At 53.1% G+C, this 24882-nt stretch overlaps 1 protein-coding gene across 1 annotated transcript in view; it reads right to left on the reverse strand.

Annotated features, from left to right (window-relative positions):
* The window catches only part of USP43 (ubiquitin specific peptidase 43), a 188780-nt gene that overhangs the window by 34337 nt on the left and 129561 nt on the right, over window positions 1-24882 (reverse strand). The window contains exons 7-8 of the mRNA XM_077833850.1: window positions 22058-22220; window positions 15686-15797 (exon numbers count right to left, since the gene is read on the reverse strand). Coding sequence (XP_077689976.1) covers window positions 15686-15797; window positions 22058-22220 — 275 coding nt within the window. The remainder of the gene's footprint in view (window positions 1-15685; window positions 15798-22057; window positions 22221-24882) is intronic.

Below are 24882 nucleotides of genomic sequence, written 5' to 3' on the forward strand. Positions count from 1 at the left end.
CTGCTGCTCACTCGCTGACTTCCATCTGGCTGGGAGCTGGTGAAGGGGGGAGGCGAATTACAAAGGTTAATCAACCTTGCGTCCTCTCTGACAAGCCTCTGCCCTGAGCAATTGCATGGCTGAAGGGAGAGGAGCAGAAGCGAAGGAGAATGGAGAGAAGAAGGGTGTGAAGAGAATCAGAGAGGATGCAGAGGGAGGGGGCAGGCGAGGGCTGCCCAGAGGCCCTGGTAATTTTCCTGGTGACCCACAGCTCATGACGTTTTACACCGTTCTCTGAACAATCAGCTGTCCCCTGGGTTTTGGGTCCAGTCGACCCTCAGCCCAAATCTCCAGCCACACAGGAGTCTTTCCCAGGGCTGGATTATATCCTCCCTAATCAGCTTGCATTCCCTCGGCTGCCTGTGCCCTTCCGGGTTCCTATGGGAAACAGAGCTGCCCAAACATCATGACAAAGGGGATCTTCTTGAGAGACCGCCACACTTCCCATAAGCAGCCGCACAGCCAGACAGCCTTGTCCCGTGAGCCCAGCCTAGCCGTGCAGAGCAAGCATCCAACCTTCAGGGGTTTGCCCACAGCTCCCTGGGCTGGCCCTGCGTTAGTACATGGATAATTCTCACCCACGGAGGCCCTGGCGGAATAACGGTGCCCCATTGCACCGCTCCCTCTAGGTCACCTCTCCTGGCGTCAGCTCCTCTCCTTGCATCTCTGCTTTTCTTTTGTCGTTTCAAATAGAGGATTAAATAGCCCCGGGGCTGTATTTCAAATCCGTGCTAGGGCGCTTGTCCTGCAGCCAGCTTGGAAGCCGACTCCGCTGGGCTGTGTGTGTAAAAGGTAACGTGTGCGTGCACTGGACTGTATCAGGATGGATGGGGTGAGGTTCTCCGGCGTGTGCTGCACAGTAGGCCAGAGATGATCTAATGGCCCCTTCTGGCCTTACAATCTATGAAATTCCTCTTACTTGTCTCACCAAGGAGCAGATGCTGATTAGGGACGTGGGTCCATGGTTAACCCTTTCCTTCACCCTGGCCAAGAAGAACGGCCCATGTCTCTCTGCAGAGCTGCTGTCCAGCCGAACCCGATGACATCATGCCAGCACCCCACACAGTTTAAAGACAGCCCTGATGTCCTTGCCTTGCGCCAAGAAGGTGAATACCGGACTGTGGGATGGATTCCTACCCTTGGCACTGATTGCAGGCGGTTCGCTGCTCGCTCTGGGGGCGGGGGTTGTGTTAATAAACACATTGTTGGGCACTTCTCCAGCCCCTGCAGTGGGCCAGCCAGCTCTCATGTGCTTCCCACTGCAGCCTCCTGCTGCCCTTTACGGGACAGTTACGCTGATCTCTCCCAGCTGTGGCTCATTCTGCAATCAGGGCTGGCTGGCCTCAGCCCTGCTGGCCGTAAGGGGTGACCCACGCTGCTGCAGCCCCCCCTCACCGGAGTGTCAGGGCACCTCACCCTCTGGAGGGTGTTTCTCCTCCCAGCCTCCCGTGCAGGGAGGCCATGCCTGGACCCCCATTCGACACCAGAGAAAGAGAGGAGTGCGTCCAGGCAGCACTCCAGCGAATAGCTGGGAGGGGCATTAAGGAGCATTTCGGCTGACTGGCAGCGAAGCACTTCCTCGGTGAGCTCAGCTGGCCAGAGTCTGCCCAGGGAAGTGGTGGAGGCCCCGTCACAAGAGAGCTTTACGAGAAGCCTGGATCCCTCCGTGCCTGGAACGATGGAGCCATCAGCAGTAGCTGGGAGGCACTTGAGTTACAAGAGCCAGGTCCACCTGGGGCACTCGGGAGGCCGCAGTGGAGCAAAGCACTCACAGTCACACTCTCCCATTGCCTGGGGCAGAGGATACATCCGGATAGCACGGCCCCACTGCCCCTGTCCGGAGGGGCTCTGACTCAGAGCATCCAGGAGGCAGCCCTTCTTGGCGGACCCCAGGAGGGTAGTGTGGTGCCGCTTGCTGCCCTCCTCCATGCCACTCTGTTGGAGCGTTGCAGGGGGCAGTGAGCGAGCTGCATGGGCCCGGGAGCCAGACCCCGGATGTGTCTGTTTGCAAACCGCCCCTTCGCTGGCTGACTTGTCATTCACCGCAATCCTCTCCAACCGAAAAGGCCTCACGCACACTGTAGCAAGCAGCGAGTGACACAGGACCGTGTTACCAGCCTGAGCCCTCCAGGGCTGCAAGGTCACCCCGGCTCCCGCTGGCCAGGATGCTGGGGCCAGGCCTGCTGGAGCCAGGGGCTGCACAGCAGGTAGAGGCTGGGGCTCTCCTCAGGCATCCCTCGGGTTTGCTGCCCGACACCCACGGATGCTAGACAGCATTGATGTAATTACTTACACTCGCGGGCTCCCCAGCAACGGGACAGGGCTTCCGCCCCCACCTGACTCCCAGATCCCACGCTCCAGTACCCTCCTGTTACTCCCAGCACTGGCCCGGACCGGCCTCAGGAGACCTGGCTTCTATTGCCAGCTCTGCCACTGGTCTGCTGGGTGATCTTGGGCAAGTGACTGCCATGCTCTGTGCCTCAGTTTCTCCTCCCACCATTTATCTGTCTTGTCTGTTTACATTATAAGTTAAGTAAAAAAAAAATTGTGTTGGGTCAAACTAAAGGTCTCCTTGAGATTACAGCTTTTCTTTACATTTTAAAATGTTTTAAAAATAAAATTAAGGGGAATTCGGAAAGAAAAGCTGTTTCCGTCAAAAAACGGAACCGTTTGGTTTCGAACATGTCAAAATGAAACGTTTGGATTTTTTCATCATTCTTAGGCGTTGGGTTTTTTTCACTGAAACATTTGGCCAAATTGACACAAACTCAGGAAATGTTTCGGTGACGCCGAATCTGCATTTTCCACCAACTGTCGGGTTGAAAAATGTCGCCCAGTTCTACTTGCAGGCACTAGTGACATAGGGTGGGGGCGATAGAAGAGCTGATATGCTGGCTTGTGTGACCAGGCTGATGGCATAGAAAGTACAACCGAGGGGTTAAAATGTGAGGGTTACTAACTCTGCACTTTGGCTTTAGAGTTCGCTTTTCTTTCCTACCTTAGCATTCCTGAGCTAGGTGCATTAACCTCCAGCTACAGTGTAACGAACGGTAACGGGCATTAATTTAGCACCAGCTGCTGAATCAATGCCCCCTAAGCACTGGAATCCCTCCCTGATTACTGCCCTCCTGTGTCTGCGGGCTGGGATTCTGCAGAGCAGAAAGTGTAGTGGGAGTTAAAAGCTCTTCCCTCGCTGGGCTCCCAAAGGTAGAATTGAAAAATACCCAGGCTGGCTCAGAAATGATTGAAACGGGTCTTCTGGCCTTACGTGAGAACCGCAGAAAAACTGCAGCCACCCAAACTACAGAGGAAAATAAACACATTTATGAAACTGCATGGGGCTCTTCAGGCCCTGCTCCTCCACCCAAAACACTGTCTGTGCTGAGCTGATACCTCTGGTCACTCATGTTCTTTTTTTTAAAACCCGAAAAACAACACTGGTTAAACTGAAAGGAGAACTCATGATTTTTTTTAAAGCCAAAGGAAAATGATGCCAACCTCTTATACAGAGCTTTGCACCAGTAGATCTCAAAGTGCTTCACAAAGGACTTCTCATTACAGCTGACAGGTGGGGAAACTGAGGCACAGAGCCGTACAGAGATTCACACAAGGCCACCCAGCAGGCCAGTGCCTGAGCTGGGAATAGTACACAGAAATCCCAGAGCTCTCCCTACTAGGCAACCCTGCCTCGCTAAAAGGAAAGAGAATCAAACTGCTTGGGAGCCCAAATCATTATCCCGGTGGGAGCTAGCTCCTGCTCTCGGCGACAACAGTGTAACCAAGGTCGGAGTGTTGCCCTAGATTTAGAAATGAACCCAGTACCCTTGAAAGGTCGTACTGCAGAGGGTGGGTTTTTAACCCACCCAGGATGGACTGCGGGTGTAGAGGTCTGTAGTTCCTCGGTGAGGATTGTGCCCCCCTGCACTATAGATGCTGCTGGGACAGACAATCTTGACAAAGCAGAAGTTCCATCTTGCCCTGGAAATTTTCACACAGCATTAGAAAACCACCAGGCTCTAACCAGATCTTGTGACGCTCTCCCTTTGACAGGCAGATGAGACCTAACCACTAGAGTCCTAATCCTAGCTCTCTGGCCAAGTCCCACCTGAAGCCTTGGGCTAGTAACGTCATCGCTGTTTCCCCATCTTGCAGGGCTGTTACGAGGGTTAGTTAGGCCCAGATCTTGAAAGGTATCCTATTGAGTCCAGTGGGAGTTAGGCGCCTAAATACCTTTGAGATCTAAGCCTATCCTGCTTGAGACTCTGAGTACTCGACTGGCTAGCCCGTAATGCCATGGCTTCACTATTGTTATTCGATCTCGCTAGATCAAAGCCAGCGTGGGTAGGCCCACATGTGCTGCAATCCCACCTCCCTCCGCCTGCAGTGTAGACATATGCTGGATCTCTGGTGTACCCACATGGCTAACTTTGGCCTGACCCTGCCAGCCTTCAATGATTTAAACAAGTGAGAACAGCTTTTAGAGATCAGCACACACACAAACCACCCCCAGTACGGAGTCAAACCTTGCCCCCTCCCTGCGGGTTGTCTTCATCAACATGAAAATTACCAATCAGGCAACGTCATTTTCATCTCAAACCTTCTCCCTATGTTTGGCTGCTCCTGTGGCTCCACCTTCAGGACAGCTCAGCCCACACCCTAGGTCCTCTCACTTTCCAGAGCCTGCCTCTCTTAACAAGCCTTCTGCAATGGTGTGTAGCAGAACCCACGTTCCTTCTCCCAGCAGCACTACCTGTTGGAGGGGAGGTTTTCAGGCAATCCCTGTTGTAGCGCTCTTAGATTGTTATACCCTCAGGGCAGGGATCCTCTCTTCCCATGTGACAAGTGTGGTTACTATTACGGTGCTCACTGCAGACTAAGCTAATAACAGCCACAGCAGCAGTGCACAGCCGTGGGTTCTCTCAGGTGCAGGGTGCTCTCTAAATCCCAGACGTTATTTATTAATGACATTACTAATTACTGCAAAGCGGGACGCTTGCTGCGTGCAGCCGGCACAATCTCCCGTAGGCCCTCGCCTTATAAATGAGTCTACCATCAGACCCTGGGGCACGGCAGCCTCACAGCACCCCCAGCCACGCGTTCTCATGCCATCGCTGGCTCCAGCCTTCTGCAGCCACCAAGGTGAACACGTGTAAAGAAGCTGCTGAGAGGCCTGCTGCAGGAGGCAGTGTGCAATTTCACACTAGGCATGGGCATCTATGTGTGCCTGGCACATCCCTGAGGCAGGCAGGGCCTGGCTCTGGCAGCGGGGGGCTGGGAGAGACAGCTCAGGTGTCTCCCTATGCTCCCATCCCCACCAGGGTGATCTATTCCCGGTTGTTTGCAGGAACAACGTACCCCAGGACGTGGTGGGTTCTCTATCACTTGGGGCCTTCATCACTGGGTGTCTTCGTAAATGATTTGCATAGCTCACCCAGGAGCGATGGATGGCAAGGATCAGGTGCAACAGAGCTGGTCTCTGGCAACCTAACGAGCGCAGCTGGCCTGCAGCAGGCTGCCCGACTGGCTCCATCGCCGGACTGGTGAATAGAGTCAGTAGACTGGCTCTCAAGCCTAGCCACGGTTCAGCAGCTGCTCGTAGCATTTGCCCACGGCTGTGATAATTCCTGCTTGTTCCCCGGCTTTCTCCTGCCTTGCCCAGCTCTGACCTTTGGCTCCCATTCCTGACTTAGGCGCTGACCCTTAGCACTGGCCTCTGACCCTGGGCTCCGATTCCTGGCTACCGACTCCTGCTCCAACTACTAGGCCTGACTCCTGCCCCGACCACTAGGCACAACCGCCCATGTCCCAGTCTCTGACAATGGGCTGGAGGCAGAGATGATTGGATGCCTGTGCTATGCAGGAGGTCAGAGATCACACTGGTCTCTTCTGGCCCTAAAATCTATGACTCCAGGGATGGGCCTGGACCAACCCCAGCAAATTGAAACGCCCCCTGCGACTGGCCATCGGGACTGGAGCGCTGCAGCGTGGGTCCAAGCACATTACCCCGCCTTAAAACAAAACCAGCTCCTCCTTTCACCAGTCAGGAGGAAGAGGCCCTGCCATCTCCCCCGGACATTGGCCTCACTAGGCAAGGTGGGCAAAGCACTTAGCTGGGATGGTGCTGTGGGCTCTCTTTTGCTATCTTTGCCGCCCATAAGGAGACATCCCTGGAGGACTCTGCTCTCGGAGAGCAGGGGAAGCTATTGCAAACAGTTACCTCTGACTGTCATTCTCTGAAGGCTCCTGTAATTGCTGCCTGCTCAGCCAGCCACCTGGTCTGACAGAGCTGGGGGTGTTTTATTAGGGGAGTTTATCTTCCTTAGGTTTGTGTGAATTTGTTCGGGGAAGGCTGTGCTACCTGTGGGCACTGGGGTCTGCTCTAGGTCATCCGGCAGCACTGTAATGAACTGGCTAGTGTGTGTATTTAGAGGTAACGATTGCCATCTCCCGCACTCTACTTGGTGAGATCACAACTGCTTGCTCTGTGCCATAGGCCCTGTATTGATAGCTGCAAACGGAGATTCTCCTTTAGCTCAAGTGGTAGCAGGAGCTATGCTCTTGGAGGGTCTGAGTTCTCTCCCTGTAGCTGTCGTGAAGTTCCAAGCAACACGGCGTTGCCTGTGAAATTCCTCGGTGGCTACGGATGCGTCACAAGAATAATACCATTGTTACCTAGGGGCCTTTCATCAGAGGATCTCCATGCGCTAAAGCAGCACTAATTATCTTTCACAGCCCACTCAAGCTGTGAGGCTGGTAAGCATTACTTTGCCCATATTTCACACAGGGAAACTGAGGCACAGAGGCATTGAGTTGCCCAAGCAAGTCAGTAGCCAAACTGAGAACAGAGCCAGGCGTCCTAACTCTCAGACCCTCATTTTAGCAATAAGACCTGTCTCCCTATCCTAGGGCAGCGCTTAGCAAGAGGGACCCCATCTCTGCTTTGCAGCCTCTCTGGAATCCCGAGTGGCAGTCTGGCTGAGTCCTGGCAGAGCACTTGTTTCCCCACCGCCTCGAGATCAGCTGCTCTCTGTTAACAAGCAACCGGAGGCTAACGCTGCCTCTCTGCAGCACTGTGTCCCTTCAGTGCAGTTCAGAAGGTCACAACAGCCCAGCGCGGCCCCCTCTGCCAGCCCGTCTGCCCTTAGAGCACTGCGTGGCGGCCATCTTGGTTGTGACCTCTAGAGCTAAAAGCATCAGCTCCCACCTTGAGTTAAAGGCTCACATCACATAGCAGCCAGCTATGGCAGCCTCACCTCCTCACTGGATCAAATATCCAGAGTGTGGGCAGAGAACACACACTGGCCAGTGGGTATGTTAGTTTATGGCTCCACCACTCCTTCCTATGGAAAGGGACAAGGACTCCCCGAGTGGTTATCTGCCCCGGGGCGCCATTTCAGATTTTTTTTGAGGGGGTGTGAGATTTAGGCTATTTAGGCACCTGAAAACTCTAGGGTTTTTTTTTCAGATAATAACTTAGAAATTAGCTGACAGGAGCATCGTACCTAATTCCTATATAAAGAAATAAAAAAGATATACAAACACCAATTAATGTCATATTTTAAGTTTATATGTAAATGTAGAACACTCAGGAGATAATACAGCAAGATATTCCCAATTCCAAATCTTGAGGTATCATAAGAATACACTGGGTCAGACCAAAGGTCCATCTAGCCCAGGATCCTGTCTTCCAACAGTGGCCAATGCCAGGTGCTTCAGAGGGAATGAACAGAACAAGTAATCATCGAGTGATCCATCCCTTGTTGTCCACCTCCAGCTTCTGGCAAACAGAGGCAAGGGACACCCAGAGCATGGGGTTGCATCCCTGACCATCCTGGCTAATAGGCATTGATGGGCCTATCCTCCAGGAACTTATCTAGTTCTTTTTTGAACCCTGTTATAGTCTTGGCCTTCACAACATCCCCTGGCAATGAGTTCCACAGGTTGAATGTGCGCTGTCTAAAGACATTGTTTTAAACCTGCTGCCTATTAATTTTGTTGCGTGACCCCTGATTCTTCTGTTATATAAAGGAGTAAATCACATTTACTTATTCACTTTCTCCACACCAGTAAAGATTTTATAGACCTCTATCATATCCCCCCCTTAATCATCGCTTTTCCAAGTTGTCCCCGTCTTTTTAATTTCTCCTCATACAGAAGCTGTTCCATACCCCTTGTCATAACCATATAGTTAAGGGTAGCCTAAAATCCTTCCTTACCTGTAAGGGGTTAAGAAGCTCAAATAACCTGGTTGGCACCTGACCAAAAGGACTAATGGGGGGAAAAAATACTTTCAAATGGGAGTGGGGGGAAGGCTTTGTTTGTGCTCTTTGTTTCTGTGTTCTCTGCGGAAGCAAAAAAGCATCAGGTGAAAAAACTCCTTTTCCTAAAATCATCCTAAAATAAGTCTCAATATTGCAAAAAAAGTAAGTAAATAAGGCAAGGCGCGTTAAATTATCTTTTGTTTTTAGCTTGTATATTTTCCCTGTGCTAAAAGGGAGGTTTATCCCTGTTTTTTTGTAACTTTAAAGTTTTGCCTGAAGGGGAATCTTCTGTGTTTTAAATCTAATTACCCTGTAAAGTTACCTTCCATCCTAATTTTACAAAGGTGCTTCTTTTACTTTTTTCCCCTCATAATAAAGTTCTGTTTTTTAAAAATCTGGTTTACCTATTTGGTTGGTAAATTATTCTCAAGCCTCCCCAAAAAAGGGGGTGAAAGGGCTTGGGGGGATATTTTAGGAAAACAGAAACTCCAAGTGGTCCTTTCCCTAAATCTCTGTCTAACTCACTTGGTGGTGGCAGCTGTACCCATCCAAGAACAAGGAAGAATTTGTGCCTTGGGGAAGTTTTTAACCTAAGCTGGTACAAATAAGCTTAGGGGGTCTTTTATGAGGGTCCCCACATCTGTACCCTAAAGTTCAAAGTGGGGAGGGAACCCTAACACTCCTAATCATTTTTGTTGCCCTTTTCTGTACCTTTTCCAATTCAAATATATATTTTTTGAGTTTGGGCAACCAGATCTGCACACAGTATTCAAGATGTGGGCGTACCATGGATTTATATAGAGGCATTCTGATATTTTCTGTCTCATTACTTATCCTTTTCTTAATAGTTCCCAACATTCTGTTCGCTTTTTTGACTGCCGCTGCACATTGAGCGGATGTTTCTAGAGCACTATCCACAATGACTCTACAATCTCTTTCTTGAGTGGTAACAGCTAATTAAGACTGGATCATTTTGTATGCATAGTTGGGATTATGAGTAACAGCCGTGTTAGTCTGTATGCGCAAAAAGAAAAGGAGTACTTGTGGCACCTTAGAGACTAACCAATTTATTTGAGCATAAGGTCACGAAAGCTTATGCTCAAATAAATTGGTTAGTCTCTACGGTGCCACAAGTACTCCTTTTCTAGTTGGGATTATGTTTTCCAAAGTGCATTACTTTGCATTTACTTTCCTATATCAGTTTTGGAGCCTTAAAACAAGAACTAATAACTTTAACCATTAAGTAAAATTCATGCTGAATATTTGCTCAACATCACTGTCCTTACAACATCACACCAATCACCCTCAAACACCCACATACATTTTTATTTTCATTTATATTACCTTCTGGAAAATTATAAGCAAGCAAATATATGCACTCTTAATTTGTATATCTCATTTCTCATTAAAAAGTTATGAAGTCTAAAGTAGTTGAGTTTCCCCATAAACATTCCTCTAAAATATGGAATAACTAACAAATTAGAGAAGAAATTCGTTTTGGCGCTAATTTAAAAAAAAAGGAAAGGTGAAAAGATTTTAAAGTGATAATTGGAAAGAAAATATTACAACAGATTGGCCAATGTGGGTTTCCTATCAGCTCTAAGACACCTGAAGGTGTATTTCCATTAGATAAAAAATATTATCACCTTTTTCCAATGGCAATGTGTTTTCTTTTCCTATTAAGTTACTCAGTAATTAGAAATAAAGTCTTAAACATCATAATCTATTTATCTGATATTTCCACAACACAAAACCACACTTCAGTTCAAGGTACCAAAGGTGCAAAGATTCAAAACATAAAAACAAATTTAAAAATGGAACTTGCATTTACAAACGATTGATCTAAAAGCCTCTGGAAACTGTTCAGTTCAATAATGTATTACAGAAACCCTGAGTATATATCTACAATGACCCAACTGGATGATTCTCAACCGTGCCTTAATGAAAACATAATATGACACAATACATCTTAAATGTTATGAAGAAACTGTGCTCTCTAAACAATGTCACTTCAAGGACATACTCATGTATCAAGGAAGTTAGTAAAGAGACCGGTTCCAAGGCTGTAACAACCTGGCAGACTATGAGCTCTCCATGAATTGTTAAAAAAAAAATGTCCCACGGGTCCATAGACTAATTCAAGAAAGAAAAAGTTTATTGTCTGATTGAGTAGCAGAGCTACGTACAATAACTTCCTCTGATTTCCACCAGGAACAACTGAAACGTCTAAGGGCAGCACTGGCTGTTACACTGACAATAAAACTGCTCCGCTTTGTGGGGGAGACTCATCAGGTCTCCCCTCCGCCAAGTCTAGCCAGACACTGCTCTCTCCTGGCTCTCATCCTATCAGCTCGGCACCCAGGAGCTGTTTACCCATGTGAAGTGCTATGGGTACCCCTCTGGTCCCAGGGCTGCAAGCGCTGCTGCTGCTGGCTGTGGGGGCTGGCAGGGGGGGTCAGCTCTCCTGCTCCCGGGCATGGAGCAGCCGACACTGCCAGGGAAACATTTCCTGGAGCTGGGGAGATGCTGGTCCAGTTCCTCGGGGACAGCCCTGTGCCAACTCAGACCACAACTCAGGGCTTCAGGTTCCCCCCAGGGAGAGCGCGGAGAAGCGCTTCCTTTGCCTGTTTACACTTTGCTGTGGTGCAAAACTGAGGGGCAGCTGGCCCCTGCTAACTGGCACCCCTGCTTTGCCCCCTCTCAAAGCAGGGTAGGTCTGCTCTGCTCACTGCTGCTGGCTCATGAGCTTGCTGTTTCCAGATGAACCCTTCCATTACTCCAAGTTCCCTCCCGCGAATGCGCCCAAGCCAGCACACTGACCAGAGAAAAGGCTGCTGAAAGCCCTGTAAGGGGAGGGCACTAGGCTGACCAGATAGCAACTGTGAAAAAACGGGACAGGGGATGGGGGGTAATAGGCGCCTCTATAAGAAAAGGTCCCAAAAAATGGGACTGTCCCTTTAAAAACGAGACATCTGGTCACCCTAGAGGACACGGTCCTCCAGCTCACTGTCTCATTTCAGCCTGCGCTGGCCTGGGCAAACCAGTTCATTAATGCTTTGTGGGCCACAAACCTGAAAAATCCTAACCATTGGAGCTGGCAAGCCAGCCTGGCTTGGCCCAGGCAACTTCCCACAGACACCAGCTTGGTGGGGAAGATCCCTGACTATTTCAGGGAAAGCAGTGGCAGGACGGCTCCCTTGGTTCTCTCCATTACCCGGCCGAGAGGAACTGCTGGTGTTTCCGTGGGGAAGGCAGTCAGCGCACAGAAAAGACTTGCCTTCCACTCGGAGAGCACTGAGGTGGGCCGGCAGCACTGAACCCACGGCACAGGGCACCGCCCAAGGCCTGCAGTGTTTGCAAAGGTACTGCGGCTACCAGCGACACCGGGGGGGATAGCCGCTGAGTTGCACTGCCGCTCAGCACAATGTAAAGGAAAGAGCTGAGCAGAAAAGGGACTCAGCAGCCATATTTACAGCTAGGAGGGGTACAGAGGAAAGCAAACAGGCCTGTCTGTTTGTGCTTTCCATAATATGAAGCCACTTGTTGGAATTAGTAGCCAGTCTAGTTTAGAACTACTAAAAGGCTTTCACTGCTGCTACAGATCAGAGTCAACTAAAGAGGCTGGTTCGAACAGATAGAGCCTGGCAAGTGTCATAGACAATATCAGTGTTTGCCGTTATGTGCTTAGATAGGGAAAAGGTGATCTCATGCTTCAGGGCACCAGTTGATTGCCCCAGTGGTCAGGAAGGAATTTTTTGTCCCCATCCCCCGCACACACACACACACCATGCTGCACTGCACAATTGGTTAGGTGCATTATGGGAGGCTTTCATTTTCTTCAGAAGGCATGATGGATCTATGGGAAATCCTAGAGTCAGAAAAATCAATGCATTTTTTCCTGTTCTTAAGAAGGGTCTTGGTAGCAGGGTGGGAGACAAAACAGTTCTGGCATAGCCCTGTGCAATCTCAATGGAGTGGAAGCCAATAGGGCTGATGGGCAGAAAATAGAGCGTTTGGCCAAGGTCTTGATTGATTTTTCCTGTATCTCGGGTTCTGAAAGGTTAACACTTGCTGGGTTTGATCTGGGAGGCTGTCTGCCTGAGGATTTCCAGCCGCCGCTTGCAAGCACAGCACACATACTATGCTGTAGAAGTCAGAGGGGTACGGGAATGCTAGCGGCTCCTAGGATCTGGTTTGATCACACCTAGAGCTGCGCAGGGATAGATGAGCGGCACCATATAGACTCTGGGCTCAATTCACCCGTGTCCGAATTCTGCTCAGTACAGAGGTGGTGGCAGCATGGGGCACGAGTCACTCGCTGGTTTGAACTAGTGTAAATAGTGAATTCTCTGTAACTTGGGGTCTTCAGTAACTCCGCCAGAGGTTGGGCTCCGTTACAGGAGTGGGTGGGTGATGTTCTGTTGCCTGCGATGTGCACGAGGTAAGACTAAGTGATCGTGATGGTCCCTTCTGGCCTTAAAGTCTGAGAGTCTATCCAACCCGCTGCCAATGGGTAACCAAAGCTATTCAATGAGAGCGACCCCCGGTGTCAGCCCACTGAGGTCCCTGGACTTGTTCTGGTGTTACACCAGGCTGTGAGAGGCCAGGCAACACCAGTGGTTCCATGCCCCAAGAGGAGCTCTCCCCAGATCAAACACAGACCTGGCTGATTGCATCGTTGGGGATTTTCTGTCATTTCGGGGGCCCTGCTCCACGAGCCCACAGGCAGGGCATGCGGTATAGGGGTACGTCCACATGGGGGGCATAATTCCCAGCACGAGGAGACAAACCGGTGCTGGCCCCCATCGAGACAGAGAGCTAAAAACAGGGTGCAGCATGGGCAGCAGGAAGGGCCAGCCACCCACGTGCATGTACAGTATCTCAGCCAGGGGCACCCTCAGGGGGCAGAGCTCAGCAGTGCTAGCCTGTGGGGAGTTGGGGGGAGCTGTGGAGAAGACCCGGCTGAGCTGTTTTACCTGCATGACATCCAGCCCTGCCCTGAGGGGGGAGCTCCATCAGTGCCGTGATTTGTACCAGTCCAGCGTACCCTGCTTTCAAACTGTACCTGTGCAGACTGTGGCTTATAGCACTTTTGCCTTTCTGCCCTAGCAGTCCAGGGTTCCAGTCCAGTGTGTACAAAGCCAAAGGAATAAGTCAAGGCTCCCTTTTCTAGCTCTGGGGCATGGATCTGGAAAAGTCTCCTGCTTCCTTGTGGGGAAATAAAACTATTATGACCAAGTCCAACTTCAAAAACTACCCAGATCAAAAGGCCCAAAGTTGGATTTAGAGATTTTCATCTGAGCTCTTCCCCAGCCCTCTTCATATTGGGAATAAACTCAGCAAAGCATCTACAGGCCACTTTGGAGTTGGATGCAATAATCAATCTTCATTTTGCACAGGAATGTAATGTTGGGTCCCTCCTGGGTTCCGATGATGATTTAATAAGCTATAATTTAATTAAAATGCTATCCACTTGGAACAAATATGAAAGGAGATTAACAGGCACAAAAATTAATGTAACATTTAAAATTCATCTTTCCCCCCGGGAGCAGGTTTCTAATGCTTTAATAAATAGATCAAAAGTTTATAATCTAGCCACAGCCACCTTAGAGATTGTGTCTGTGTTTCCACAGCTAATACAAACTTACATGGCACGTAATGTTGCACTTCCTATTTCACAAGACAGGGGAGTAGATGTGGGTGGAAGTCAGTTCCCTAGGTAACCCATCCCAGTGCTTCACCACCCTCCTAGTGAAATAGTTTTTCCTAATATCCTACCTACACTTCCCCACACTGCAACTTGAGACCATTACTCCTTGTTCTGTCCTCTGCTACCACTGAGAACAGCTTAGCTCCATCCTCTTTGGAACCCACCTTCAGGTAGTTGAAGGCTGCTATCAAATCCCCCCTCACTCTTCTCTTCTGAAGGCTAAATGAGCCCAGTTCCCTCAGCCTCTCCTCATAAGTCATGTGCCCCAGCCCCCTAATAATTTTTGTTGCCATCTGCTGGACTCTTTCCAATGTATCCACATCCTTTCTGTAGTGGGGGGCCCAAAACTGGACGCAATACTCCAGATGTGGCTTCACCAGTGCCGAACAGAGGGGAATAATCACATCCCTCGATCTGCTGGCAATGCTCCTACTAATGCAGCCCAATATGCCTTTAGCCTTCTTGGGAACAAGGGCACACTGTTGTCTCATATCCAGCTTCTCGTTCACTGTAATCCCCAGGTCCTTTTCTGCCGTTTGTAAGCACTGAATTTCAGATTACCCCCCCCCGGTAATTCTCAGAGCAAAACTCAGCCAGAATTGCCTGGTGTAGTCTGATTTCACGCTGGGGCTGCAAAGATTGTCCCGCACTACACCATAAATTCAGGCACCAGGGTTGTTCAGAACCTGGAACATGTGTTCAACATGTCAGTGATTGTCAGCAAAATGTTCCAAGCAAACCCACCGCGAGCCTATAAAGAAATAGGAAATCAGGCGATTTCCCCCTGGTTTCAGCTCCCACCGCACCCGGTTCTGCTGGAATGAAGCTCTCACAAGCGGGGTGGCTGGGTTGGGACGTTCCCTCTGTGTAAGGTTGCAATTTTTTTTTCTATATGAGAAAATAACTTCTCCCATTCCCAGCCCCCACTTGCCCAGAACATAGACACGGCCGAGGAACTTTGCCCAAACGATCAGCAAGAATGGAAAATTTTAGCCCCCACAGAAAGCTCTTGGGCTATGAAAACAGGCTTAGAAACTGGTGCGAAGGATCGGGGGAGTTAGGGCTAATGGCACCTGCTCTTTGGTTGTTGCATGCACGATGGCAGAGTACCCTCTGAGAGCCACATGGCCACATTTGTAATGGTGAGAGCAATTACCCGTTGGAACAATTTACCAAGGGTCAGGGTGGAGTCTCCATCCCTGACTATTTTGCACTCAAGAGCAGATGTTTTTCTAAAAGTTCTGCTCTGGGAATTATTTGGGGCGGTCCCATGGCCTTTGTGACACAGGGGGCCAGACTAGATGGATCACGATGGTCCCTTCTGGCCCTGGAATCCATGAATCTCCACCTGTGTAAGTCTAGAGAAACTTTCCTGCTACCAATGGGTTCCTCCGGATTTACACTGACGTAAGAACAGCATCCGGCCTGGCGAGTCAAACTCCTCCCGAGTGACATGTTGGAGAGGAGAGTTGGGATCGAAATGCAGGAGATTCGTTAGAAGGGGGTTGGGAACGCCTCTCCCCAGGCAGGTTCCCTTTCCCTACAGCATGCCGGGAGCTTCTGGTGGGCGCTGCTCCTTAGCCACTAGCTCAGGCAGTGCCCAGATGTGAGCAGGTCCCACCCTCTCCCCGTCCCGACTGGCATCAACACACCCAAAGCAGGGCAATGGACTGACCTGCACCTGAGCCTCACTCCTCATCAGGTAGCGTATCTTGCTGAGGATACTCTGCTGGAGCTGCTCCCATGAGATGGCTCTGTCTTCTCTCGTCAGCAGCGGGGGGCCAAACCTGGAAAGCCACAGACAGCAGGTTGGAGACTGCGCTAGAAAAGAAATCACTGGCCAATCCGGGCAGGAGCCATCTCCTCAATGGGCAACCACCCCTCGCTGAGCCTCTCAGGCGTCTCTGGCCATCCCCTCTCCTGTTCAGGGGTGAAAGCCCCCGGTGTGCTAGGATACGTCCTAGGGGCTCTAGCTGGTCTGGGAGAAGGGAGCCCCAAAGCACACAGCCATGCAGAGAGGAAGCACTGCCTAGCAGTCAGAGCACAGCACTGGGTACCCTGAATTACTGCCTCCATTCGTCAGAGGGATAAATGCAGACAGAGCGACAGCAGGCACACAAGGAGTCAATGGAAGATCCTGAAATGGAACCCAGGAGTCCGGGCACCTGTTATTTTGCTCCATCCATCCATCCATCCATCCATCCATCCATCCATCCACTACCTTCTGAAAACCACCCATTACTTGGCGATCGTTGCAACATTCAAGACAAGGTGGCACAAATAGGGCATTTCTGGGGTTCCCACAGCCATCCACTGGGGAGTTTCTTGCACCTTTTTTTAAAGCATTCGGCACCATTCACGCCCTGAGGGAGGTTACCCGGCCTCATGGGGCTGCTGCTCTGCCCCAGGCTCACTGGGGACTTCAGCAAGTGCTGAGCTATGCAGCCTAGGGTGCACGAGCGCAGGGCAGCAGCCAAGAGGAGATGAGCCCCAGGATGAGGCTGGAGTGGGTAGGAAGTGGCTCGCCTGGCCACGGCTGCTGGGACAGCAGGGCTCACACCCACACTGGGCCCGTCTGGGTGAAGTGTAAGTGCTTCCCACTCAATTGCACTCTATAAAGCGCAGTGCATGACAAGCCATTTCCCAGGCGATAATGTTTTACTAGCTGCTTCGAGCACACAGAGAACGGTATTTAATGGGATTTGTGATGTGAAATGCGAATTCATTACCAGCTGATGGCGTCCCGCCAGCCAGCGGTCTGTGTCAGAGCTCCTAGCAGGGCACGCTGAGCCGCTCCCCCCCTCGGCCCGAGAACCAGCTTGAAAGGAAAAGAAATATGGGCCGCGCTTAGCGTCACCGGGGGCCGAATGGCCCAGCTTGACGAGAAGACCCAGCACAGGGATTCCAGGAGCAGCACCACCTTCTGTTCCCCTCCCTGGAGCCCTGCCCCATCCAGAGGAAGCAATTAGCGCGCCAGAATGCCTGCTTTCTCCGGGCTTAATGACAGCCCAGCTGCTGGGCCAAGCAACAGAAAGAAAATCGCTTCCAACAAGCCCCAGATTCTGCTTCATTGCCCACTTGTTCCGGCACCTGCCTTTCCAGAGATGTCAAGCAGGCTCGGCCCGGGCTCAGGAAGGGGGAGGCAGAGGCCTGTTCCGGACTGAGCCACTGTGTTCTCCATCGAGCAGGGAACCAACCGATGGATCCAAACCCCTGCACTCGGCCCGGCCCTGGGAACCGAACGCTGTGTTCGCAGACCCCACCCAGCATGGGGTGGGTGCAATGACACGACGTGAATCAATGGAGGAGTCTGTGCATGCATGAGAGGCCTCTGAAAGTCAGGGGTATTGCTAACGTGTCTGGAGAGCTGGCAGCCCCTAACAGGAGGATGCCGGGGTAGGATCCTGGCTGCTGGAGATGGGAAGGGCCAGGAGACCATTCTCTGCTAGATCATGTTTTCGTTGCTGGGCCGTTTTTGGTGCTAAGAAATCTTTCCTGGTGACGTTCACGGCCAGCACAGGGAGGCATCGATGGGGCAGGAGCTATGGCCCCCACCCCCACTGCATCACTGACTGACCCACTGAATAGCCAAGCTCCCAGCTTGGACTTTGGGCAATGTTGCTTCTCACCTGCCTGCCAGACTCAGGATTGGCAAAGAGGGGTGGGTCAGACAGGAGCTGAGGAGAACCTGGCCCAGGGCTCAAACCCAACCTTGCCTGAGGCCCCATTGATCAGTTCAGCTCTCGCTTATGCCCACAGTCCTCCAGGTTTCCCATTTCCAGAAGCAACTTGGAGCAGAAGCATTGAGACTGTTCTTGTGGGAGCTGCTGGCGCTGGCAATCCAGAGAGCCCGTTTACAAGGATCCTGCCTGAGCAACGAGCAAATAGCTGCCTGTTGCCAGAACGACTCTGAGTTTCCATTAAGGGGAAAGCAAACCAAGGGAGGACAGAGCCCATCAGAAAGCATGCTGTGTGCATCTCCTCTGGCATGCTCTGCACCCAGCTGAACACAAAATGGCTTCCTGTCCCAGCAGTGTCCTTGGGGAATAATTCAATGTACAGTCCACAGGAGTCACAACAGTTACAGAGCTCTGCTTCCTGCGCTGTTCCCAGGGAAGTCCCAGCTCGGACGAGCAGGCATGGGAGAAGGTGTGGGGGGGCTGATATTGCCAGAGCTACACAAAACCCGTGCTTCTGTTTGTGTCTCTGGACAGACACACCCCAGTAGCTGTATATACCATACCTGCCTCTGTCTCTCCATCACTCCTCTGCACATGCCTTGCCGTGCATGTCACTCTACTCCCAGAGCAGCCAGGAACAACCATCGAAAACACTCTTTCTAACTGACCAGACTCACTATTGTCTCTTTATTGACACTCACGCTATGTATCTGACACGCAAGAAAGGGCCCAGAACAGCTCGTTGGAACACAGATACGGCGTCGAGCTGTAGACTTCGGATCCTGGGTTTTGGTTCAACCCTTTATAAGGGCTGGGGTCGGTCACAAATTGTGGACTTTCCTAAAACATGGGCGATTGTGAGTCAGGCTAAGTTCTCTGAGAAGGCAGCACAGCCACGTGGGTAGGATGCAGGACTCTTGGGTCTCATTCCCAGCCATGACTTACTGCACTATCCCGTGCAAATCACGCCCCAGTCTGTGCCTCAGTTCCCCCATCCATAAAATGGGCTTAGCGATACTTACTCTCCTCTGTACAGCACTTACAGCTGTAGAGGGCTAAGCAAGAGTTAGGTGTGGTTATTAAAATAACACTCATCCAACCCAGATAAATCCCAATTCTGGAGCATTCTTCAATCGTTTACACCAGCGGTGGGCAAAAAACGGCCAGTGGACCAGATCTGGCTCACCAGCTGTTTTAATTCGGCCCTTGAGCTCCCACAGGGAAGCTGGGTCTGGGGCTTGCTCCGCTCCGGCACTCCAGCCGAGGAGCAGGGTTGGGGGCTCCACGTGGCTCTTGGAAGCAGCCTCATGGCCCTGCTCCAGAGCTCCAGCCGAGGAGCAAGGTAAGGGGCCGCTCCACATGGCTCCCGGAAGCAGCCGCATGGCCCCCCAGCTGGAGCCCTCACCCCCCCTACCTGCACCCCATTCCCCTGCCCCAGCCTGGAGCCCCCTCCTGCACCCTGAACTCCTCATTTCTGGCCCCACCCTGGAGCCCGCACCCCCAACCAGAGCCCTTACCCCCTTCCACACCCCAATCCCAATTTTGTGAGCATTCATGACCCACCATACAATTTCTATTCCCAGATGTGGCCCTCAAGCCAAAAAATTTGCCCACCCCTGGTTTACACAGATGCCACCATTTCAGCCATCAAAATAAACCAATAAATAACTAAAGTTTGTCAGCAAATCCAGGCTGCATCCGAAAAGGCAGCCTGCACTGCAGGAGCAGCAAGGAAAAAGCAGACATGTGCCTACAATTCCCTCTGCCCTTTATCCTGACACATGGGCTGAGGGAGTACCACACAACAGCCACAGCACACGAGAGGAGACACACCCGATGCTGGGATAAAGTCCCAGCCGAGTGCAGAGTCAGCGAAGAGGACAGAGCAAAACCAGAGTCCCAGAAAGTTCAGCGCAAGAGTGAGAAAAGGAATAACCCAGCCACGGGAGAAACAAATTCCTGGACCCCCACGGATTCATACACCTCCTGGCTCCAGTTCAGCCCTGCCAGTTCAGCCCTGCCAGGAGCTGGCTCCCACCCAAGAAAGCCAGGTGGGGGCACCATGCTTATGCCCAGGGCGAATTGGGCCCAGCAGGTGCATGAAACAGAGAAGAGACCCAAGGAAGGACAACCCAGTCCTCCCCCCAACACGCACACATGCAATGCCCATCAGCTCCTCCAGCGGCTGATCTGTGACAGGACAGCCCCGACGGCACATGGCCAGGGCTGTACCCACTGCGTTCACTTCACACGCCTGCCATAGCTGCCGGTAAGGCCCCGGCTCGGGGTGGGCATGGTCAGTGTGTCACATCTGTGACCCCAGCATGTGGCTCCCAGCTCTGTGGGGGCTGTGTCAGGGGTGCCAGAGGCATTGGCATGGGAGCTATTACACTGAGCCTCCTCGGCTGTATGGCTCCAGCTGCCACAATGGCCACCGGCCCCTGGGGCATCCGACGAGCAGCTTGCTGCTGGCACGACCCCAGCTAGCCAGGGGCCATGCTGACCTACCATACAGCCCTCTGGGACACAGGGCCCCTGTGAAGGTCAGGCAAAGCATCACTGAAATGCACGCTGTGAAAAGCGCTGGGGAAGCACCGGGCTCCCCCCGTCCCTGCCAGCAGGAAAGTTAACACTCAACACTGGACAGACAAGGCCGCTTGTGGGACCTCGTGCACATGGCTCCAGCCCTCCCTGACTCGGTTTCCTTCCCTACGCGGACAGCTGGCCAACCTCCCGCCAGTGCGAGGCCCAGGGCCCGTGGGGATGCTCCGCTGAAGGGGCTGGACGAGTGCTGCCAATGGCATTAACATTCCCGACCCACAGCCGCCGACAAGGGGTGGGAAGGATCCCCAGTGAGATGTGGGCTGCTGCCTGTCTGCCCTCTGAGTGCCCTGCTGCACTCCTATGCCCTCTGCCCCACTCTGGTTCTGGGCCGTTCCAGGGAGCGATGCCCCACGAGACGGCCAATGTGGCATCATCTCAGAGATGTGGAGACAAGGGGGGCCTGTGACTTTTTCTCCAGCCCTCCCCCCATACACATACCCTGACAACCCCACCCCCGGCCCGGGCAGGGAGAGACTGAGATGCCCTGTGACTGGCACGGCCCTCCGAGAGCTCAGATGGGCTCTCAGCGACAGCTCTGCCCCCAGGAGAGTGGGAGGGGGCAGCGGCTTCCCTCCTCTGAGCTGTCTTTGGAAGGAGGATTGAGAGGCCAGGCAGGGTCCTGAACTGGCGGCATCTGTAAGCATCCCTGCCCCTGCGCATGGAAAGAGGAGAACAGAGCCCCAGCGTGGCTGGGCCCAGGAGAACAGGGAGCAGAGGGATCAGACAAGGTACTCGGTAAATGGCTTTATGTTGCTGGAGGAGGAGAGGCTGGGACGGAGTCCTTGTCCCCGAGTGAGGGGGGCACAGAGCCCCCTCATGGCCAGATAGAGTATTGCAGCAGCTCTGCCTCAGTTTCCCCACTCTCTTCTTTGGCGATCAGACTGATCTGGCCCTCCACCCCCCAGACAAGTCCCAGCTGCAATGACTGGCAATGCTGACCCCCATTTCCGGTCTGCAGTCCCACCACCCAGGGCCTGGCATGCTCTCCTGCTGCCCAGGGCCTCGGGCAGTCTGTGGTTCCTGTCCTGAGCCAGGCTCCTTGTCCCATGTAGGCAGCCTGTCTGTTCTGCTTCCCCTGCCTCTCAGCACTGGCAGCTCAACCCAGCTCAGCCCAGCCACGGGGGCTACGCGGGGGAACAGCTTAAGTGCAAGAAGCGGGGGGAGTGGCTATGACAAAAGGGAGTGGGCTCACTGGCACAAGATTTCAAGATCAGTTCTGCAGACCCAAGAGGTTCAATCAAGCACCTACCATTTCTGGTGCTTCGTTAATAATAATAACAATAACAACAACAACCCCAGCAGCTAGCTCTTATATAATGATTGTCAGCAGCCGCTCTCAAAGGAGGCCAGTGGCATTATCCCCATATTACAGAAGGGGAAACTGAGGCACACAGAGGTGACGTGACTTACCCAAGTCCACCCAGTAGGCCAGTGGCAGAGCCAGGAATAGACTCCCCCCACCCCCCAGGTCTCTGGAGCCCCAGGACAGTGCTCTAACCACTAGACAAGAGATTCAGCGACTCGGCCATGGCTTGCCCGCTCCATCCCAAGGAGACGGGTGCCATGAGGCATCCAGCGCAGTAACACAATGGATCCCGGAGAAGCCAGCAGGAGCTTCTCCGTGTGGATTTGGGCAAGTGCACGTTGAACCATAATGAATTTGCAATTGCACCCTCCGGTTTGCACTCCCGGCTGCACAATGCGTGCACCGAACTGCATGATAGGCACATCCCCCAGCATATAATGGAGGCAAAGCGACATACCTGGCAGCTTGCAGTCCCGTCCCTGCTGTGTTGCAGAGGAGAAGCAGCACTCTTCCACCTCCACCATGGTGCAAGAACTCCGAGGACATGGCCCCGGCATGGGGCAGTCGCTGGCCTTCGGGATCGGAAGAGTTGGGGGAAGATGGAAGGCTGAGGGGGCAGCCTGTAGAGGAGAAATACAAGAGCAAGAGGGCAGAGAATGAATCCCCGAGCCAGGGCTCCGGCATCGCACGCTGCAGGGGGTACGTATGGAAGCACTGAGCAGGGGACAGTTACCGACTTGTTACCCCAAAGAGAGCGGGGCAGTGAACTCCTGGCAGGCCGGTGACCATGGAGGGCCAATGACATGCTGCCTCAGGCAGGCCGCACGACTCAGGAGCCCGCCGGTGGCTCCTCCTCCCTCTGCCAAGACTGCACGCTGGGGAGATCCGGTCCACCAGGCCTGGCTGTGCGCTGGGCTCCCCTGCTCCTCACCAGTCTGTGAGGCATTGGTGACCAGCTTAGGGCCTGTACATTTCCTCCTGCCCTGACGGATAAATCCCACTGAGTAAGACTACTTTCCTGCACCACTGCGGGCAGGAGGAATCAGAAGGAGTCCCCGGCTGAGCACTGATCCATTTGCAGGGTGCGCGGCTGGCAAGAAGGGCATGGCCCAGCCCACGGAGCACCTGCCATCTCCCGACCTTCTTACAATCCGGGCTGGGCAATTAACCAGTCTCTGTACGGTTGGGAGAGAGCAGGAGATTCTCCGTGCAGCTGGGCTGCCACGTGCCCCAGCTCCCAGTGCCGTACGCTCCATCTCCTCTGACGCTTTCCCATGTCAGGACTCTCAGTTAGCATGGAGAGGTAATTAATCACTGCCAGGCTTGTCTGGCCGCACGTCGCATCGCCCAGAATTACACAGGCGGAGGCTGCGGAACCAGATTTCCTGACAGCCTGAGGTTTCACCCCCACCCACCCAACAGCCTGGCACCTGAAGCGTGAGACTAGCTCCGGTTCTGATGTCTGATCAGTGCAGGTGGAGTTTTAGCCACGCAGAATTTGTCTCCTTCCTGGGCTCTTTGCTGTTCTTTCCCCCTTCTCCCTGCAGAGCCACTCCCCACAAACTAGAAACCACAGTGGGGACTGACCGTGGCAGGGGTGGGAGTGGTCAGTGGTTTAACCGTGTGGTTCGCCCACTGCCCCTTTTGCACTCAGCAGCAGGCAATCAGCTCTCCTCCGATGGGCACAGAGCACAAGGACTTTGGGGGCTGGCGGGGATGGGGGAGAGCAGGGACAGGCACAAGAACCCAGCTGGCCCATCCTGAGTGTCACCCGAATGCCAACCCCCCATGAACCACATGCCACAGGGTGACACTCGGCCGAGTGATGCCAGGCAGAATGAGGACGAGCCCTGGGCGCACACACAGCCCTGGCAGAGAACAGGAGACTGGATGCCACCTGCTCCCCCCCACACACTCTGATACCGTCACGCCCCTGGCGCCTCCCCCGAAGAGCCGGATGCGCTGGTGCAAACCTTCCTGGGCTGCTGCTTTCTCCAGGGTCCATATTTTATCCCCTCCCTGCTCCATTCTGCCCTTGAGTGCCAGCCCCCCTTCCAATCCCACCGACAGGTCCCTGCCCTGCCGCTGCCCCCACCAGCCCAGCCGAGCGCTGCCTTGAGATCTGCCGGCAGGCAGAGTCCAAAAGGCCAATGCATCTGAACCAGGCACTGCTCGGACGGCTTCCAGCTACAACCAGCCCCTCCTCTGCTTCGCAAACCTGCAGCCGAGCCCCTTGACACGGGAACTGTTACAAGAACCGAGCACTGATCGCACTCAGAGGAACTCAGATGGAGCCCCGGCAGATCTGGCAAAGCAAGAAACGAGCTGTAGGCAAGAGTAACACCAATGTACTTGAGCCAACAGGGCACGGGCACAGCACGGGGGGGTGGGGGAGTGTGGGGCCTAGAGGGGTACAGCGGGTCAATGCACCAGGCTCTCATCTCCATACACCACCTCGGTTGGCAGGTCACAATGGGCTGAGCCCTCGATTCAAGTCCCTAAGGGAGGGGTTGCTGCACAGCACTTGGGCGTGCTTGGCAGGCGACACGGGAGGTGCCAGGGCTGGAACAGCTGCGGCAATGTTGGAGTACGGCCCATTGACAAAGCAGGGTGGGGGCAGACTGGGGAACAAGGGGGCTGCACAGCGGTGCAGGACTCAGGGGCCCTGGCAGAGCTGTGTGTGAGAGGACTAAATGAGAACGGTGGGGTGGAGCTGCAAGATCGGACTGAGGTGCAGCAACCACAAAGATGTGTGGAAAGTCGGGGCTGCATTTCCCTGCAGCCAGTGCTGCCCCTCACCTGCTCACTCCTCATCCCCTCCACTGTTTTACCTGAAACCCCGTGATCCAGCTGGCAGAGGCTACAGCCTGACACTGACCTGCGTGTTTAGGGTGAAATGGCCGTAGAGACCTCCCGGGCCCCGCTCTGGGGCCTGTCTCTGCTCCCTGCATTGCACTCTCTGGCCCCATCCCAACCACGTGCCACACAGACAGGGCCACTGGATCCTACTGGGCCAGATGTGTGCTCCAGACCCCATCTCCAGATGTGCACAGCTGCCCCTTGCCAGGCTAGACCTGATGGGATTTGGAGCTTGGCTTCCCCTGATGTCGGGGACGAATGGAAGCGATCAACATCTGGCTGCTGAGAAGAGCTGTTGGATGATCCCTGGAGCTGCTGCCTTACACCCGACTGCTACTAATAATGATCATTATTCACCCAGGGGACCTGCTGTGAGGGCTGAGTGCCCCTGGCTTGTGGAAGATCCAGGCCCAGACTCGCTCC

The sequence above is a fragment of the Eretmochelys imbricata genome, chromosome 14 (genome assembly GCF_965152235.1).
Source record: "Eretmochelys imbricata isolate rEreImb1 chromosome 14, rEreImb1.hap1, whole genome shotgun sequence".
Lineage (NCBI taxonomy): Eukaryota > Metazoa > Chordata > Testudines > Cheloniidae > Eretmochelys > Eretmochelys imbricata.